The sequence below is a fragment of the Phlebotomus argentipes genome, unplaced genomic scaffold (assembly GCF_947086385.1).
Source record: "Phlebotomus argentipes unplaced genomic scaffold, Phlebotomus argentipes genome assembly contig_15, whole genome shotgun sequence".
Classification (NCBI taxonomy): domain Eukaryota; kingdom Metazoa; phylum Arthropoda; class Insecta; order Diptera; family Psychodidae; genus Phlebotomus; species Phlebotomus argentipes.
This window is the reverse complement of record NW_026776181.1, coordinates 14,690,320-14,709,335: the sequence shown is the minus strand read 5'-3', so window position 1 is coordinate 14,709,335 and position 19,016 is coordinate 14,690,320. Positions and strand designations below refer to the sequence as shown.

Below are 19,016 nucleotides of genomic sequence, written 5' to 3'. Positions count from 1 at the left end.
GGAGACACACGAAAACACCGTCTTATCAGCCATGGATGACTTTGCAATGCCCATGCAGAAAGACATCGCCGGCATTCAGCGGATTCTAAGCAGTTGCTTAGGCAAATGAGTTGTTGATTATGCAAAGTATTCTCTCACAGTTACTCTCCCTGGGGAAGTTATTCAGAAACTTAGACCGCATCCACTTAAACATCAACTAACCCAGCGACAGCGGCGGACCTGTGAAATGCTCACCATTCACCTCACAACCCTCACTTGGGCAAACAAATAGTAACTACAACAGAGAGAGAGTACATAGTTTCAGCACCAATTTACACTGCTCTAACTAAAATAATAACAACAGGACGAGAGCCTGCGCTGGCAGCGCTCCTTTGTAATGTCATCGTGAGAACTAGCATAACATAGGGGTGGAAATTTATGAATATAAATTCACTTACAACTGTTTATGTGAAACACGACAATCTTAAGCACATATGGAATGTACCCAAGTGACACCAGATGACCAGACCGGAGAATGTGACAGTTAATGTAGTACATTTTCGAGTCGCGGCTGTGGTTGAAAATAGGTAGTCGGATGACTGCGAAATAATAGTCTTGACCCTTACGCATTTCGAGGAAGATCACATGAAAATTTTTGCAATTAATTACTTTGGCATCGATTTATCGAGTTTGCGGATAATTTTATGAATTATCAAATTGATTGGCATGATCAAAACTCTAATTCCTCGGTCAGTCCGGAAAAATGCTGGAAAAACCTTCATTTTTGGAGATTGGATGACAATATTTGGTTGCAGAAAAATATTCTCTACAATCGTGCATATTTACAAGTGTTTAAATGTGCGATTTTACGCAATTTGCCATTTATCGAAAATGCATGACTTAAAATGGTTCTAAAGTCACATTTCGGCAAAGAGTGGTGCCGAACAGAGCCCGAGTGTCAACTTCCTGGTCGGAATCGAGTCGTATGAGTAATCTAAATGACCGACAAATGTATGCTCCATAACCCAGAACCGACCAATTTTTGGGCTTCTTTTTGTAGTAGTTCAAGACTTTGGTGAATAAATGCGAAAGGCTGCCGTGTTGCTTGGGGTGTTAACATAAATCAGCGCGATGTACATAATGTTACTTCACTGAGCGAATTCAGTGAAAAGTTGTGCAGAAAATTTTGTAGTTTTCTCTGTTAAAAAATCTTGATTTGTAGAACATTTTTCAGTTGATGTTCTTTTCCTGCTCTGCTTTCCTAATTTGTCAGACTCACAGTGAGTTTGCTGAAAGTCCTCAGAATAGATCACTGAAGGTGTTTCAACTTTAAGGTTCAATCACACGTGAGAAACTCAACTTCCAGATGGCATAGAAAAGTTGAACCACAGACTTTCCCAAAGCAATTCCTCAGGCAATTATCGCAAATCTGATTTTTCTCACACATGCAATGAATGTCAGTTGAAGAAGTGGAGAGATTTTGCTATACAAGAAATTCCATCATTCATGGTTGAATTTGTTATAGTTACAGAAGTTTATTGGTGCGGTGAAACCTCAAAATTCTCACCACCACTTCTATTCACCACAATTTCAATGGGAAACTTTGTAATTAAATGCATAAGTGATGTGAATATTGCACCTTCTCAGTATGAAAAAGAGACATTCTCACTATGGTAAAAGATAGCCTGAAACTTTGTAGATATTTCATACATGTTATTGTGTGAGTTTATGATTATTTCACATATAGTCGCTTTTTTTCCCCCCCGCCCGTGGGGAAATTTATTGGTTTTCTTTTATCATTACATGTTGGCCAATAATTCAAAATAATTATGTGTTGGGCTATAAATATGACACGACATGATGACGCAAAGTTGGAAGAATATCGCCCGAGGGTGGCAATTAACATGAAATATTAACAGGGCTTTGTACATTTGTCAAGTGAATTAACTCATCTCGAGCATGTTCTACTGATACCTAAAGGTAATTCCAAATCAACTTGCCACATAATGCCGAGATTTATGAACACTGCCAACTGTTTCTTTCCTCCGCCAGTGATAATGAAATGCCACGAGTGGATTTCGTCCTTCCACAGACGTGTCTTCTCTGTTTCAGCCACTTTCCCGCTTTTCCGCAACTTGATTTTTTTCCCCTTGGTGTACATCCTTGGCGAAATAGTTCAGTGAAATGTTAACATGCTTTTGAACTTTCTCTCACCCTCGTCAACCCTAATCCTCTTCCCGGCGATATTTCCCTAGAATGAGAAAACTCCCAGGATATGCTTTGAATTCTTAAGAAAGTTTTGCACTCTCTCTCTCTTTGGTGAAAAATAAGTATTCCGAGTGAGTTTTAATTTCACTCTGACCCACGCCAAACACTACTAGAGTACATAAATAAAGCAGGGGAAGTATTTTTTACTTTCCAATCCATACCTTTTACACGTGTTTTCATCAAAAAAGCGCAACTTTTAATGTAATAAATAAATATCCAAACATAAAATTTGCCAACAATTTATAAGGTTCATAAATAAATACAATGTGCAAACAACACGTTTGGGAAATATTATCACATATTCATGATTCTGTGGAAAATCTTTAAGCACCCATTGTTTTTGTTCTCCTCATAATTAAATTAGTATTCCAGCTAAAATCCGCAGCTTCCCCAGAAGTTGGCTTGGCGGATAAAGTCTGGAAAATTCATTAAAATTTCAAAATTCCCACCAGCCGAGTCTTATTCAAACTCACCTTATTGCCAAAACTTTACTCCGTCGTCCGCAAAATCATTGGAAAACAGATGGAAAAGGTGAATAAAATGATTCTTGCCCACTTCCATTATCACATCACGGGAGAGTGCAAATAATTGCAAAATTCCATTTAGACTCTTAAATATTTAACTTCTTAATTGTTTGAATTATTGCACTCCATTCGAAACCATAACTTGCATGCTGAATTGGCGGTTCTTTGGCTGCAATTAGCATCATTGATAATGCATGATGCAAAATTGGATATGTTGCAAAGGCTTGTCGAATTGCAAATACACTTTGGAGAGAGAGTGGCAATTACTAATAGAGTGTAGTAAATGCATTACTCTAAATTTCTCAAGTGACACAAACATTGTACACCAACTTCAATGGGAAAAGGCTTCTGTGAAATTGAAAAACACAGAGAGAAAGAGTAAAATGTTTAATTTTATCCACTTATACATAATTAATTAGACATTATTGACTATATTTAATGTATTTTTGTAAAGCCATGAGATAAAATTCATACGATTTTGGCACAAAATCCGGACTTTCTGAATTTTTTTCTCCAATTATTCCTATTTGGCTTTGTTTTCTAAATGATATGTAAAGCATGGGCCTCTATAATTAACGAAATCATTAGCAAAACGATACCTCATAAGAGTTCATATTCGTTATTTGCGTAATTGATTGGAAATACAAGAATTCTCGTTTGGAAAACATCATTATCTCTAATGAAGATATACTCATTATACGTGGCTTGATAGAATGGTATAAATAATTTTGTATTTAGGTCTCTGACTGTAATTGTAAATAAATTGGCTAAAAGTTTTGAAAATCGATGGAAAATGATCCGTGAATTTCCGAGAAATTCATGAAGTTTTCAAGCAATATAACTTCTCATTTCACAAAGGACGGATATGTAAACCAATAAAGAGAGTCCTCTATTGCTTCCACAGGAGCGAAAACCTTTTGAACTCACATTTCAGCATCGCTCAAAGCCAAAGGCAAGCACCGAAGTTCCACGGAAAATTCTTAATTGTTCCACAGAGAATGGTGCTGTTGGATGATTGAATGAAACACTATAATAGTGATTAAGCGCTCTGGAAATATGAATATTACGCTTCCAGTCATATTTGCAGGTTATGTGAGCGATATTCGCATGCTTTTGCTCACATTGCTGCTGTGTCTTTATCTCCAAGACAAAGCCTCGTGAGTAATTGTGATATTAGATTCAGATTTAATGTTTCCACATTGAAAGGACCTAATAAGCATAATGCTTCAGTGCTATAGAATAATTCACATACAACACACATCCAGAGATAAAGGTGCGAAGCTTATTGAATGACACAGAAGAGAGCGAATAACTTGGGTATATAATAAATGTGTACTCTTGGGGATGATTGCATATATTCTCAACTGATGTATCATCCCCGGCACGGCAACGAATTGTGAAAAGTGTAGAAAGAATGTGAAGAAATTTCCTCGGAATATTTTATACATAATTGGATATTGTAAATTGGACTCTCGAAAATTTCCCTTTGTGCCAGTTGTGTATGGAAGAGGTGTATAAAATAATCTAAGAGATCGTACTACAAAGCTTATTTTACCGAATTGTGTGATCCAAAATGTATGAAGTTTATTAGATGAAGAGAAAACAAGTTGCATGCGCCGAAGAGGGGGTTATTTCCCGGAGTTCCTCAGCTTCCTCTCTTCAACTCCAGTGGCTGTCTTGAGAATATAACACGGAGCAGTAGATTGTTGTACCCATAAGTATACAGACTGTATATGTATCTGCAAAATTCTCTGTATCGCTGCAGGATTCCAATCTTGTTTTCACTTATATGACTTCATAAATATTAAAACAATTTCAAATGATATACGCTGTAGTCAGTTGAGGTCAGCTCAGGCGATGGGAATTGCGCCACTTGTTCGGATGAAGGGGGATAACAATTAATTAAATGGCTGGAAATGATAAATTGAGGTTAATTTTTCTCTAAGCACCCCCTCACCTTCCGTCATGCCATTCTCATTGAGACGCACAGCAAGGGGGAGATATTATGGTTAGAAGTAGTGTACAACTCCGTGGAAGTGTTTCAATATCATCAATATGGTGCGTTCAAAAGCGACTTTCAAAAGAAATTAACGCAAAACTTGGAGAAAAACGACTTTTTCCATCTTTCTAGGTTATGTTATGAATTTAAGGCTAACTTTGCCACTAAACAACCTCCAAAATCATTCATTCTTCAATCTGAAGATCAATCTGAAGATGAATCTAATGCAGATCACAAGCTTTCAATGTTAAATTGTGTTAATTATATGCTAAGATTGATAATAACCTCTAAAATATTGTTTCAGGATACAAAATTATTCATTTTTAGCGCTGTTTGAATGATTTTCTACTCTAAAATAGAAAATTTCAGTTCATTCTCGACTTATCACAGAATAATATTCCCCAGTGATGCCTTTAAAAGTTTCTGAATAATCTTCTTTCAATGATTCTTTCAGATATCTGAAGGTAATTTCTAGGTTATGTTTAAAAGAGCAAGTGGACTTCAAATATTTCTTAAATACTGTTTCTCTGTAAGTCTTCAGAGTCTTTAAAATTATTAAATTTGAGATTATTATGATGTTCTAGAATTGTCTGTGATTCTTCACAGAAATTGTGGAAGTGATGTACACAGTTTAGCCGCATTATCTCCCCCTTTCCACACAGCTTGTCATTGTTATCAAGATGAATATTGCATGCGAGAGCAAATTTTCGGCGAATCCTAGAAGAAAAGGATCCACATCGAATCACAGCATCTCTTTGCTGTGAAATTCAGCATAGAACACCAGATCGATTGCCTTTCATCCCAATGACAATGTCAGCGATGATATCCCACGATAATCTCAGTCAAATGGAGCACCATGAGAATTTGCTAATGGGTTGATATTTGGGTGTAAATTTAGCCCACATTTGCGCGCAGCAAATGTGGGATGCATTTGCTAATTGCCATTCCGGAACAGCGTCAGTATCGTGGAGAGCATTAGCAAGTTTTTGTCCACAATCACCTCGAGAAGCACCTCCAGATCGTCACACAGCATCAGTTACTGCAAGGCATCTCGATGGACTCGAACGTGCCCGTGAGGGTGGAAAGCGATTGAGAAGCTGCGACTATATACACGCTCGTATCTCGCAATAACCCCCAAACTTTGACTATTTTTCGTCCTGGGGGTGGTGTCGGTTCGCTGTGTAGTGGAAAATGCCCGGGGTTGTGTTCGTTGTGTGCATTCCAACGGCCAATTACGAGAGGGAGATATTAAATGGTAATTACACTGCTCTTCCAACTGTATTTGCCCAACGCAAAGAATATAATCTCCTCGCTGAGCCCCGAAAATGAGCCCTTTTAATTATTCGCCAGGTGGAAATTATGGCAATAATGAAATATTGCCACCTCCGAGCAATAACTTCAACATTAGCCCCGCCAAGCAAAACACCTCCGGCGGCATCAACACGAATTCACCTGGTTTCTTGAGACTTGAACTGGAGCTACGTGACAAGAATGCCGCGTCGCCGAGACACAGAGCCAAATCCCGGACTCCTCCAGTTCCGGAAAATGTTAAAGTGCCAATGGAGAAGGTGAAAGTGGCTTTTTCTCACCCTTCCTTCCTTTCATGCCTAAATACTCCCGGAAATAGCTTATCGACACTCATATTTCTACATCAATGAATCAGTTTCGTCCATTAATCCGCCCCAAAATGCCGTCCAGCATTAGGTGGTGTGATGAAAAACTACCAATATAAATTACTTTTAATACCACCTCACCAGAGGATCCATAGCCAAATTAAATGGATGCCCAGGACAAATTTGTAGAAATTAGCATAGCAATTTAGGCCATTTTAAACACACTCCACTCCATTAAATACTCCGTTTAACTCATTTAACTCAATTGTGATTGATTTTTATGTCCCATTCGGCGTTGAAGCATTCTCTATTATCCACAATTTAAAATATTTTTTTTAGGTTCAATGTAGGGCTTTTTTGCTGGAAGCAACAAAAATATCATATTTGAATTTACTTTCCGAATCATTTTCGCATGATGTCTCTGTAAAACCACTTTCGTCACACCAATATTTCATGGAAAGCATAAGAAATTGGACCATTTCAGAGCATCTTCAGATATGGTGATAGGTCAATTTGGTGAGCATGAAACTCTTCGCTTTACCGTGCTTTCCATACACCCTCGGCTTTAATAGGACTTTTATGTTGGTGAAATTTGTCAGGCTAATAAGAAAAGAGCGGGCGAGACTTTTCATTGTCACGGTGAGTGGCGAGAATCCTTGGGACATTGCACGCTACTCCTGGTGGTCGGATTTACTTTATCGTGCGATGATTAATTTCACGGAAAATAATCTTATATTGTTGGAACTTTATATTGATTCAACAGGTCCTGGAGGAGTTGCTGAAGAAGCTCGAGATTGAGCATGTCGTGTGGAGCGTTGATAAAAAGGGCCACTTTCACCAAGTCATCTTTCCCTCCGCGTCCGGCGATCCCTGCGAGACTATGCTTCATTGTCTCACGGAGTTGGGAATTGGAATTAAACTGGAGTCCAATGTCAGGTGCGGCAGATAAATAAAATGTTAAAAATGTAGAGCACATTTATCTCCCCTCTCTCTCACTCTCTTTTAACTGCTCTCTCCCTTGGCGAAATGGCTGATGAAATGAGGGCACATGAAGGTATACCATCATGTGGGGGAGAATCTCTAGCCCCGTATTAGCTTTGGAATTTCTTGTCATGTCCTCGATAACCAGTGATTTTTCATTCGGAAAGAGGACCTCTTGAGATTTTCGAGAATGCCCACTGAGCTTTCGGGGCTTTCGGCATTCCCACTCCCCCCACCAGGAATATGATCCGTAAATAGGTCAGATAATCATAAAATCAACACACTCGCTTCCGCCCCCCGGAATACAAAAGACCACCCACACACCCTCGATGGACACGAGCTCGGATGGAGTGATTAAATAGTCAGATAAATTGGTGATTGTGGACAATTCTCACCACATTCCCAGACCCCCAATTTGCCATCGGGAGAGGCTCATTGAATATTCCAAGATATCCCATTACGGAAATTTCACTACTCGGAACTTTTATCACGCTTGGGACGACTCAATCGTAACCGTCAATCATGACCCTTCCGTTTCACTCCAATTCTGGACCAATTCATGCTAATCGACCAACTGAGATATCCCCCGAAAGCGTGCTAAACTCACCAAAAGCTCCACGTGCAAAAATCACATGCAGTCAATCGTCATCAGTGAAGATTAAAAGTATTTTCTTCCCTTCCACACACTTTTCCTAACCCATTGAAAAACTTTATGAACTACTCACTTGAACTGTTTTTGATATTAAATTCATTACGGAAACTATGGCCCGAAGACTCCAAACTTTTCACAAAATCATCCCCTATTTTCCACCCTCTCGGCCTTCACATATTGAGCTTAATGGGTGAAATTTATGCAAATCCCCAAAGTTGAAGACTTTCACGAAAATTCTAAACATTTTCTGGGTCGTGAATTAGGTGTTCTCAACTAATGAACAAAGATATTCCCACATTTTCCCAGCGGGCTTCAATATACATTAAAATATGCAAGAACAATAGAGAAAGTGGTCAAGGAAAATCCATTAATATTTCCCCCTTATCTCTGGCGGATTTTCAGTGTCGTTCCGTGCTCAGTGACTTTCGATGCCACAAAAGACGTGTTCGCCGAAGAGGAGCTGAGGTGAGAAACAATTAAGACTGATTTGTCTTTGAGGTGTGAAGTTCACCCTCTATTCTTTGTCTCCTCGCAGCGAAGAGGAGCAATCCAAGTGGGACACCTTTGTTGACTCAATACGCTCCAAATTAACTGTTAAGCAAGTTGTCGACGGTGTCAGAGCCGGAGGATCTCTGTCCTTTGACTATCTCCTCCTAATTGTCACAGCTGAGTAAGAAATAATCGAGTTGAAGCACGCAAAATTGCACTTTGTTCACCCTTTTCGTGCCATTTTACAGCTCCTTGGCCGCGCTGGGACTCGTGGAGAATAATGCACCCAACATAACTGCGGCTATGCTGGTCTCACCACTCATGGGACCTGTTATGTCAATCACGTTTGGCGCCATCATTTCCGATTATGAGCTCATGGTGAGTTATTTTCATGCATAGTTTACCAACATCTGGCGAAATGACATGTTTTCCGGATGCACTAACACCCCAAATTGGGTTTTAGCCTGCACTCACTTTGATCCAGAGTAGAACCGATTATAGAGAAGCTTATAGAGTTAGAGAATATATAGATGCACAAGTTGTTTCTTGTCTTGTTCTTCTCAGTTTATTTAATAGTCAGAAACAAAGCAACACTCGAGGCAATTCTTCACTCTATTTTCACAATGCGGAAATCTTCTGAACATTTTCATGTTATGCAATTCAACGATAAGACTTCGCATTGATGGAATCTTTAAGGAACACAATAGAAGCACTCAATAGAAAATCTTTACACCAATTAAGAGAATTTGAAAAGTGTTACATGGACAATTTTCCACATTACGCATTATTTCTCACCCCGCAGGAAATTCTTTACGCAATTCATTACACAAATTGAATATAATCTAAAAGAAATTCTCTCCGAAAAGCATGACATTAAAAAGTTTCTCTGAGTTATGGCAATTTCTCGCGATATTTGGCATAAGACGTTGTTCTGTGATTGCCGTCTTAGAGATTTGGGTGGATTCAATGGTCGCCCCTGAAATGTTCTCTGTCTCTCTGTTGCTTTCCTTTTTAATGTATATTTTGATGTATAACACGAGCAACAAGGAGGGCGAATCCCACAAGACGGGCGAATGTTATAAGCTTTTGATGAAGAGGCTTAACTTTAAGAAGAAATAAGCACACGTGGTAAGACGGCGCGAGCAAGAGGGAGAAGGAAAAACAAATCGTGTGGGGGGAAGAATATCGTAAAAAATCTGTGGTAATAATTTTTAATGGGTTGGAAAAATGTTTGAGAAATAGCACAGAAAATCTCAAGGGGGCTTTTCATTAATAAATAACTGGGGTATGTTACATGCGATGTGATCGTAAAAAAGTCTCCAAATTTGATTATGGAGTGAATTTTCGGTCGGAAACTTCATCTGCGACATATTATTAAATCATAAATTGTCATTTTATCAGTTCTCAAATCTTTTATTGAAACATAGAGTAATTACTTGGCAATGAAGAGTTCAACTTTCCCCGATGATGGAGAGCTTTTGGAGAGCTGCGGAGAATTTTATTAAAACTATATTCCGGAGAAAGTTTTGAGTTTTCCAATTCCTCAATTGGTGAAAATGTCAATCAGAGCCACTCTTCTCATGGGGAAAAGTCAAATGGACATTCAATTCCAGCACTTGATCTTCATTTATTTACTCGTGAAATCAGGAAAAGTCATTGTCTGTCTCTCAGTGACACAAGTGTGGATTTCTGCACAAATTAATACTTTAGCGGGATATTTTCACTTCTCCATGACTTTGCTAATGGTGTGCTTCTCAACTCTGATAAATCTGAAAATCATTTTAGTTTTCACACTCAAAAGCAAACTTCCCGAAGCGAGGTGAAAAAGTAATAAGAGCGCTGTATTTTATGAAATCTCTTGTTCTGCACTTTCCGACAAATATACACACACACACAGAGAAGTCTTTTCTGCTCAATAAATCACAGCACGAATGATGGTTGGGAAATTTTCCTGAGGTGTGAAAGTTTTAAATTTTTCCTCCAAAATATATATAGTCAAATTTAATCTCGCATGCAATAGAATTTGGCGCATTCGCAGTGATAAAAGAGCAAGAGAATGTTGTGCGAAAAAGTGTATATGAAATGAATAAGTAAGATTGAATTGCCAGTGTAACTGAGACGATACATCATTCCTGGGGAAGTTTGGCAACAATTTATAATAATAATTCTCGTCGCTCTTTGCATGCAATGGTCACATGAAGAAACAAATAATAAATTAACGTCTTGGAGGAATTTAAAATGCACTTTATCTACATTGGCGTTGGCGCTGTTCTGAGAGGGAGAATGGGGGGGGGAAAGGATGTATTATAATAGCTGAATGTTGATATATTGCTCCACATATAAATATGTATGTGGCAAAGGAAGCTCTCCTCATGCAGATTGCCACACGAGTTCCACCCTGAGAACATATTCGGGGCGTGAACTGGCGTGTTATATATTTTGCTCGAGCCACACATGCAGACTGTTTCATCCACTACGGGCGGGATGAAATTCCCTAAATGCACTGCACTTCGAATTTTCTATGCCCAGAATATTCATTGTGCAAGCTTATAGTCACTTCATTCGCATAGACATTGTGAAAATGTCGACGGGGGGCGGCGGGAGAGTCGCAAAAAATCTCCCCAGCGCACTCCAAGTCATCAGCGCCATGTGCGGCGAGCCATGACGCGGGAATTTAAATCAATTAAAAGCAAAAGTCTCGTGCTAAATGAATCTTCCACTTTCACACAATATCATCGTGGATGTGCAGCATAATTTTGTATGATTCCATTAGAACACACGTAGAAGTCTCTGGCATGGTTCACACCACTCAGCAGGATGTGCTTTGAATACGGAATAATGTGCGCTAAGAATTTGCCACCAGAAAGATTTCGCCAAGGGGAAGATATGCCTCCTAATCTGTACACCACATTAATTGAGGTGGTTTTAGACTGCTTGTACACAAATTCTGAAATTATCATAAATCTTTTAGGTTTTCATCTAATATTTCTGTAAGAATCCGGTTAAAATCGCTGTTTTGGACATCTTTTCGATCATAACCTCAAAATTTCACAAAGATATCTTCAAAGACTCCGTTTGGAAGCTTCCTAGATCACAATATCATCTGTTATAATTTGAAAATTGACGGAATGAAAGGTTTCTAGATGAATTTTTTCCAAGCCCACATAAGTTTTTTGAGGTTATGTTTGATCTTAGCACAATTTGCAGTGTTTCTTGGCATCAAAGGCTTAAAACTGCAATGTTAATCTCCAAAGACTCCGTTTGGAAGCTTTCTAGTTCGTAAAATCATGTTAGGATTTGCTAGTGAGTGAAAGAAGAGGATTCTAAGTGGACATTTTCCAATCCCACTTACTTTTTTGAGGTTATGTTTGATCTTAGCACAATTTGCAGTGTTTCTTGGCATCAAAGTCTTAGAATAACAATGTTTGTTGCATGCAAATACTTAATTTTGCCAATGACTAGCAATCTTCCCGACTTGAGCATAAGAATTTGTCTTTGATGCGTTACATAACTTAGAAAATGGAATTTTATTCTTGTTTCTACGCAAAAATCAAAAGAAATCCGAAGGAACGGGTAATTTTGCCAGCAAAAGAAGCACTCAGGAAAGAAAGTTTGCAAGTTTTTAAACACTTCAACTTCTCAAGAACTTCTGCTCATACTATCTCCCCCTTGGATTTCGCTTAATTTTAAATGTTACTTGCCTCAATACTCAATTTACTTATCTAATAATGCCACATACATGCGGGAGCTTTTTTCGCTGTAACATAATTTCATCTGTAGTAGAAGAAAGAAAACACGCAGGAATTAATTTAATAACCACAGATTTGCAGATGTTTTTTAAGTGTTTCATCACACAAATATAAGGGCTCTTGATGAGGATTTTTTTAATGGTGTGTATTTCAATAATTACGGCAAGGTTGAGATTGTGTGTCACTTCGCATTCTGCAGTAACTTTTCTCTTAGGAAATTTTGCAAAATTATCTTTTGATGCAAGAGACAGTCCTTGGCAAGGATTCCCCACTTGATATACTGTGCTAAAATTATTATCCAACTTGACTCATGTAATGCAAGTGCAAACAACCCAAATTGCTTTGAAAATCATTTGAGTGGAGAGTGAGAGGGAGTAATAAAATAATTCTATGCATGGGTATACAAAATATTTTATAAGTCCTCTGCAGACGCTAAACTCGAGAGTGAAAATGCAAAATATTGTGGGCGGAGATTGTGTCTGGTGCATGAATTATTAAAGATGGTATTGTATGGGAAGGAGATTGAGTGTAGATCCTGGGAGAAAATATATCGAATTAATTCATAATATGTGTTTATCGCATATACCAACATGTTGGTGAAATATAGATGAATGTGTGTTTACATTCTGCATTCATGTTACGTGAAATTTTAATTAGCACCCCAAAAGAAGTGGTTTTCTAAATGCCAAAATTTCGCCAACCTCTTGCCAATTACACACACAATACGGCAAAGCCGTGCACCCAGGCCTGATGATTATGTAATAGGAATTTTCCCGGCAGCCTCTCTCACTTTTCCGTCTTTTACATATCACACCCCCCTCGCCACCCCCACCCCCACACCCCGCATTAAGCCATGCTCTCGTACCATTTGAGCGGCATGCAGACACTATCGTGGGAACAAAAGTTCCACTCATGCCGACATGCGAACGCGCCCAAAATAAAGGCACAACAAAAGCGCGCTTTCAAGCCTCATAGGATGGATTTTAATTTAATGAAGAATTCACCACACTCTCTCTCCCAGGCTCTCTGCCTGTCAGTCATGAATCAATATTGTTTTCCAGGCATGGGCGGGAAAAAAAAGAGTCTTTTTGAAATGGAATATGATGTGTGTGTGTGTGTGTAAAAAATTTTTATCCCATCGCAGAAAGTTGGTTTCGTAACACTGGCTGTTGGGATGTTCCTCTCGTTGCTGTTCGGATTCATATTTGGCCTGATTCTCGGCACAACGGAAATGCCGTGGGGTTTTGGTGATTGGCCCACAGAGGAGATGAAAGGCCGGTAAGTACTCGCAATTCGCCAGTCCATTTCTCCGCATAATTCTCTTATGTCTGGCAGAGTCTTTTTTGTTGTGCAAATTCCACATAAAACCCATCTCAGGTCATTTATAAAATTCAATTTTCAACCTACACGAAATGATGCCATTTAGGCTCGATATCCAGGTAAACTCCGTTTGATGTCCAATATTGAGTATCAATTTAAACATGATTTTCCTGGATATCGACTCCCTTTTTGCCACAGCATTGTAATGCATGAATGTAAAGTGCTTTCATAATTTCCACAACATTGAAGAATTGAACAAGTTTGGCACACTCTTCCTATTGTATTACACGCGCTTAATGAAGTGGAAGTGCTGTAAATTCGAAACAATGCTTCTTTAAGCATGCATTGTTCCGCTCTGCCATTCTCATTTAGCCCAATCTAAGCTCCCCCCCCGAAAATCATTCAGCACAGCATCACCGCGAAATGCACTCAGCCTGATTGATAACTTCATAATTACCTATCGATATTTTAATGGCGTCTCCACAGGGGAAATGCGCGCTCGCTCTGGATGGGCGTTCTCTGGGCCCTGACGTCCGGAACTGGCGTTGCTGTGGCTCTCCTGCAGGGCTCTGCTGGCCCGCTAATTGGTGTCGCAATTTCGGCGTCCCTGCTTCCGCCGGTGGTCAATTGCGTGAGTGTCCAAACATTTGCTTCCCTTCACCGCTGGCGCGCAAAATATCAATCTAGTGACAAACACAGGGCGAAACAGGCGCAAAAATCAGGAAATGCCCAACAGTATGACTAGTGATTTGAACCGAGCAAAGATTCAGGCCCACCAACATGGCCCAACATCTGTACACCACTTCCGAGAAGAGTCCGAATTGAATAAAATCATTAATTCTGCATATTCTGATGCAAATTTTTACGTTATCATCCTGAAAATAACCTAAAAATCAACTGAAATCTGACTAAAATCTAACTGATAAACTTTCTAACCTCTAAAGATCACTTTTTATGATTTTGTTCCTTCTGAGATCCTTCAATATCATTGACTGTACTTTATGTTGCTCAATTAGAATCTTTCTAGCTCAAAATCACAGCTGTTAAGTATGAAAATTGGAGGTTATGTTTGATTTTGGCCTGTTTTTTTACCATTAATTTTCCAGAAGTGCTAATTTCATGAAGTTTATCCACATAATTCATTTAAGAAATGAAAATTTTTTCCTAGAAAAATATGTCAAGACGATCAAGAGTTAAATAATGAGTAGAAATTCAAAATAACGATCCAAATTATTGCAATTTCTTCAACACTTCCACTTCCTTACACTTTTGCTGAGTTGTACACCACTTCTTACCCTAATATCTCCCCCTTGGCTAGCGTCTGCATGCACTGCAACTCTGATTGCGCCAGCAGAGTCGCTCTATAATTAATTAAAATAAGTGCTATACACACTACAAGTGTTTTCACGTTGATCAGTGAAATGGGGCCGAACGCGTGTTCAATATCCGATTTTCAGTGCGACAGCCATCCGTTTCCCTCCGAATTTCCCAATTGAAGCTATCGAGGCACATCTCATTTATCTTTTGACATGCACTTAATACCAGCAGTTGAGCTTCCATTAGAATCTCCACGTGCACGGGTATGAAATCCACGTGAAATTTATATCCCGCGTGGAATGTTGGCCGAAAATGTGCAAAATTCAACCTCCTCCAGACACAGGACGAGCCCAGAGGCGCACAGCGCGGAATAATACTTTCAGCTCGACTATGGAAATATAAATAAATTATTGCAGGGTCTCTTCTGGGCATTGGCGTGTATCTGGCTGATTTACGACGATGTCAAAATGCCACACTTGAAGGGTGAACCCTATACCGGAAACTCCAGCTACGTGCCCATTTATACGGACTATATACCAACTGAATTCTTTGTAAATGGCATAGTTTCGTGTCTGCTAACCGTCGTAAACGTGATATGCATCTTTATCACGGCCATCATCGTGCTGAAAATCAAAGAAGTCGCCTCACCATACACCTCCAGTCCTGATTTGAGACGGTGAGTCGACTGACACACTTTACATCTACAAGATCATCTTTCTCATGCATATTTGAGCTCTCTGGATCAATACTCGGTGCACAATTCCGATTCAGATGCCCAAACATCTCCTCACTCTCTCACTCAGAGACTTTGGCCACAATCCTGGGGATGAAACTGACGGAGAAGTGTTGGGAATTTTTAATTTCCCTTCAAACCATCCCTTCGTGTCGCTTCTCCATAACAAAAACACACTTGAGCCCCAAAAATCTTCCGCATTTGCACATAAAACATCGCCCAATATCGCAAGATCTCGCTTTAGACGTCTTGAGGATTTCCAATTAAATTACACTTAAGGAGATGATTTCTAGCGATTCACCGCCATTCAGTGGGGGTGAATTGATGTTGGAAAATCAAAGCCACACGAAATGGGGCCTAAATTGGGTGAACAGCGAGATGCTGACCAAAGGGAAAAATTATGTATTTAAATTCCAAGAGCATTAGATAACGCTGAGAGATCAGAAGATACAATTTCCTGTCCATCTATGACCTTTTGCCACACAAGGGACGAGGATGGTCTGAAAGAAAAGGCGACTGCCACCCAAGCCAAATGCCTGGGATAAGGCGATTTTGGGAATATATTCCTTGACTTCCTTCTTCTGCCATCTAAGCTCTGCGCCACCCACACCGTTGTCCTATTTTACACACCCCTGCTGATGAGCTTTAGAATAGTCCAGTGGATATTTTCCGAGCTCTCCATAATGTGTTGTTGCATAAATACCAGACACTTTTCCACTCTCTCTCTCTGCCCAAATCCCTCCAGCATCTGATAATAGGGAGATGAGAGGAAAGTGTGCTTCTTATGCGACAACCAGAAAGATATGCAAAGTAAACTTTTCCATATACAAACAACTCCGCATTTAAATGTGAATTATCCTCCAGATTCTGGGAGACTGATATACGCACGGTGAGAAAAACAAATCGCTCGACAATTCGACGGAAAAATGCCACGGAAATAAATTCAACTTACGAAGAGATGACTGAGCCGACAAACAAGAAACTTGGAACAGTCCTGGAGCGGGCGCTCAAGGAAGCCGTCGACGATGACACATTCAGGAAAGTGAAGAGGATGAGCTACTCCAGCAATGCAGCAGACGAGGTAAATCGTCCCTTTTTTCTCCCTCCATCACCACCCACTCGAAGAAGTTGTTTTTTTCCCCACTGGATCGCCTGAGAAAATTTTTTTCCCGGCCTCACACAACTTTTTTCCTGCCACAAAGTCCTTTCACAGCGTCTGTTTGAGAGACATTCCAAAAATAATATTCTCCTAGCCTTGTTGCTCGGCTGGCATTGGCGGAAGAACAGGAAAGTGCACTTAATAAATTAGGAGTGGAAAATGCGAAAACAGCGTCATTCTCCGGACCTGCCATGTGTGTGTCTCTCAAACTGGACAAGGAATTCATTAGTTTGGTTCAAAAGTTCAGAATGCCTTCACTACACCACCAGAAGTATTTCCCAGCACAAGCACTGCTCCAATTAAAGTCATATTAATTTCTCAAGAGTTGGGAAAATGTGTGTGTGTGGAAACCAGTTGAAAGTCTGGTAAGCTTTGCTGAGCTCTTGAGAAGCTTTTGGGGTTTGTGGGAAAGTGATATTATACCCACTTTGAAGTGGAATTTTTGATGTTTTCATCGCCGGCAGTAGAGTAGATCATTCAACTTACTGCATTCTGGCCGTCTACCTGACTCAAAGCCACCACAGTTGAATTCGAAAAGAGCCAAGAAAGCAACTCTCAATGTGAGAGATACAATTCAATTCCGAGGCAGAGCATAAAAATACACTTGCTTATGCTTCTGAATACTGCAAGAAGGCGATTCGGTTGAGTTTTATGGGGAGACACATATATAGGAGGGAATAGTGTAATTTTGGCCGATGTCTGCATAAATTTCCACTTCCTTCTACCCATGAAATATAATTTAATCTCCGGGCAAGATGAAGAAAGGGCTCAGCCAAGAATATCCGGTCCTTTTTCGCCGCTAACAATTTATTTTTATTGCAGCTTCCGCACAGTCTGGCACTCCCCGCGGGCGCGACTCCCACTGCGAGCAGCGGCAGCGGAAGTGTCGCGGCCGGCGTGAGCGGATCCAAGACAATTGGCCAGACGGACCTCGTGACGCTGGATAAATTAGTCACGTCGCTGCTGGACCGCAGCGCCAGTCCGCAGTCACGCGGCTCCTTCAGACTCAACCGCCTGCGCTCGCTGTCGCGCTCCACGCGCGGAGACTCGCTGAGGCGCCCCAGCGCGGCTCCGCCCAGCACCACCACCATCGGCGGCGACCCACTAGCCGGCTCGATGCCCACGATTCCGGAAGGCAACCGCACGGCGTCGTGGACGGAGCGAAACATGCCCGGCGTGCGACATGTTCTCAGCAGCATCGCGAATGCTCCGCACAGATTCAGCCAGGCGTCTGGAGGCCATGGCGAGGAGAACACCAGGCTCACGAAGAACACCGAGTGATGGGAATTTATTGAAATACTTGTAACCAGAGTATCAGGAGTTTATCGACTCCCAATAAGAAAAAGTGGCAATTTCTATAAGATCAAATTGATAAATTTGTCTCACAATTTATAGTTCTCCAACACATGTTACTGAGCGATTCTCACTTAAACAAGGAATGTTAAAAATGTGTTATCAAACAGTCTTTGCTATTCTGAGTCACATAGGTAAGGCTTCAAGTGGCAAAGGTTTAAAATTTTTAAGCGTGAACATAAAACATTGTTTTAGCAAGAATAGCAAGCTCTGTTTTTTCCTTATTAATTTAAAATGTTAAACTTTTACTCGTTTTGAAGTTTAAAATTCCCCAATTTGAGTGGGAATTGCTCTATTATTTGTAATTAAAAACTTTCTCAATCACACTTTCATCATCGTTTGATTCAACACAAATCATTTTCGACACACCTGCTTCTCAAAATAATGAATGTTTTCCGACATGTTTTTCCGGGAATATTTTGCCACTTGGGAAGTTGTATTATTCACTTAAGTGAGTTTTACAAATTAGTCTAGAGTTCACCTGAAGGAAAACCGCCTTCGTAACTTCTTCCCAGTGAAAAATTTCCGCTGTATTCCGCCCCGTCGCGCTGAGCGGAAAAGCCCTTGCAAAATTAACAACGTGCCTATTAGTGTTTATCTCCAAGACTACACCGGAAAATATTAGACGAGAAAGACTTTGCAACTCAGCACACTTTGATAAAAAATTCAAGACATAGTGTATCATGTTGGATATCATAGCGAAACTGTGCACGACAGACCCAACTTTCCTCAGCGCATTGCCAAAAGGAGCGAGACTCAAGTTTCCGAAATGGGACAAAGTTCTCTCCGTGAGCGAATACCACAAATCGAAACTAAAGTTGCACACTGGCGCTTTGGAGCGCTCCTGCCTCGATGACTTTCACCCATTAAATGGGATCCT

The 19,016-nt window shown here is 40.1% G+C and overlaps 1 protein-coding gene across 2 annotated transcripts; it reads left to right on the top strand.

The window, feature by feature from the left end:
* Positions 1 to 5,816: 5,816 nt before the first annotated feature.
* On the top strand, positions 5,817 to 18,330 carry LOC132262798 (uncharacterized). Of its 2 annotated transcripts, none has more exons than XM_059762218.1 (11): positions 5,817 to 6,025; positions 6,121 to 6,338; positions 7,147 to 7,319; positions 8,419 to 8,481; positions 8,552 to 8,686; positions 8,754 to 8,883; positions 13,399 to 13,532; positions 14,061 to 14,205; positions 15,308 to 15,567; positions 16,489 to 16,705; positions 17,606 to 18,330. In XM_059762218.1, the coding sequence occupies exons 1-11, from the start codon at positions 5,962 to 5,964 to the stop codon at positions 18,062 to 18,064; spliced, it is 1,998 nt and encodes a 665-aa protein (XP_059618201.1). In that variant the 5' UTR covers positions 5,817 to 5,961; the 3' UTR covers positions 18,065 to 18,330. The 2 variants fall into 2 exon arrangements, with proteins under 2 accessions (XP_059618201.1, XP_059618202.1); XM_059762219.1 differs by lacking the exon at positions 5,817 to 6,025 and adding an exon at positions 6,868 to 7,022 and having other exon boundaries at positions 6,303 to 6,338.
* Positions 18,331 to 19,016: the final 686 nt, after the last annotated feature.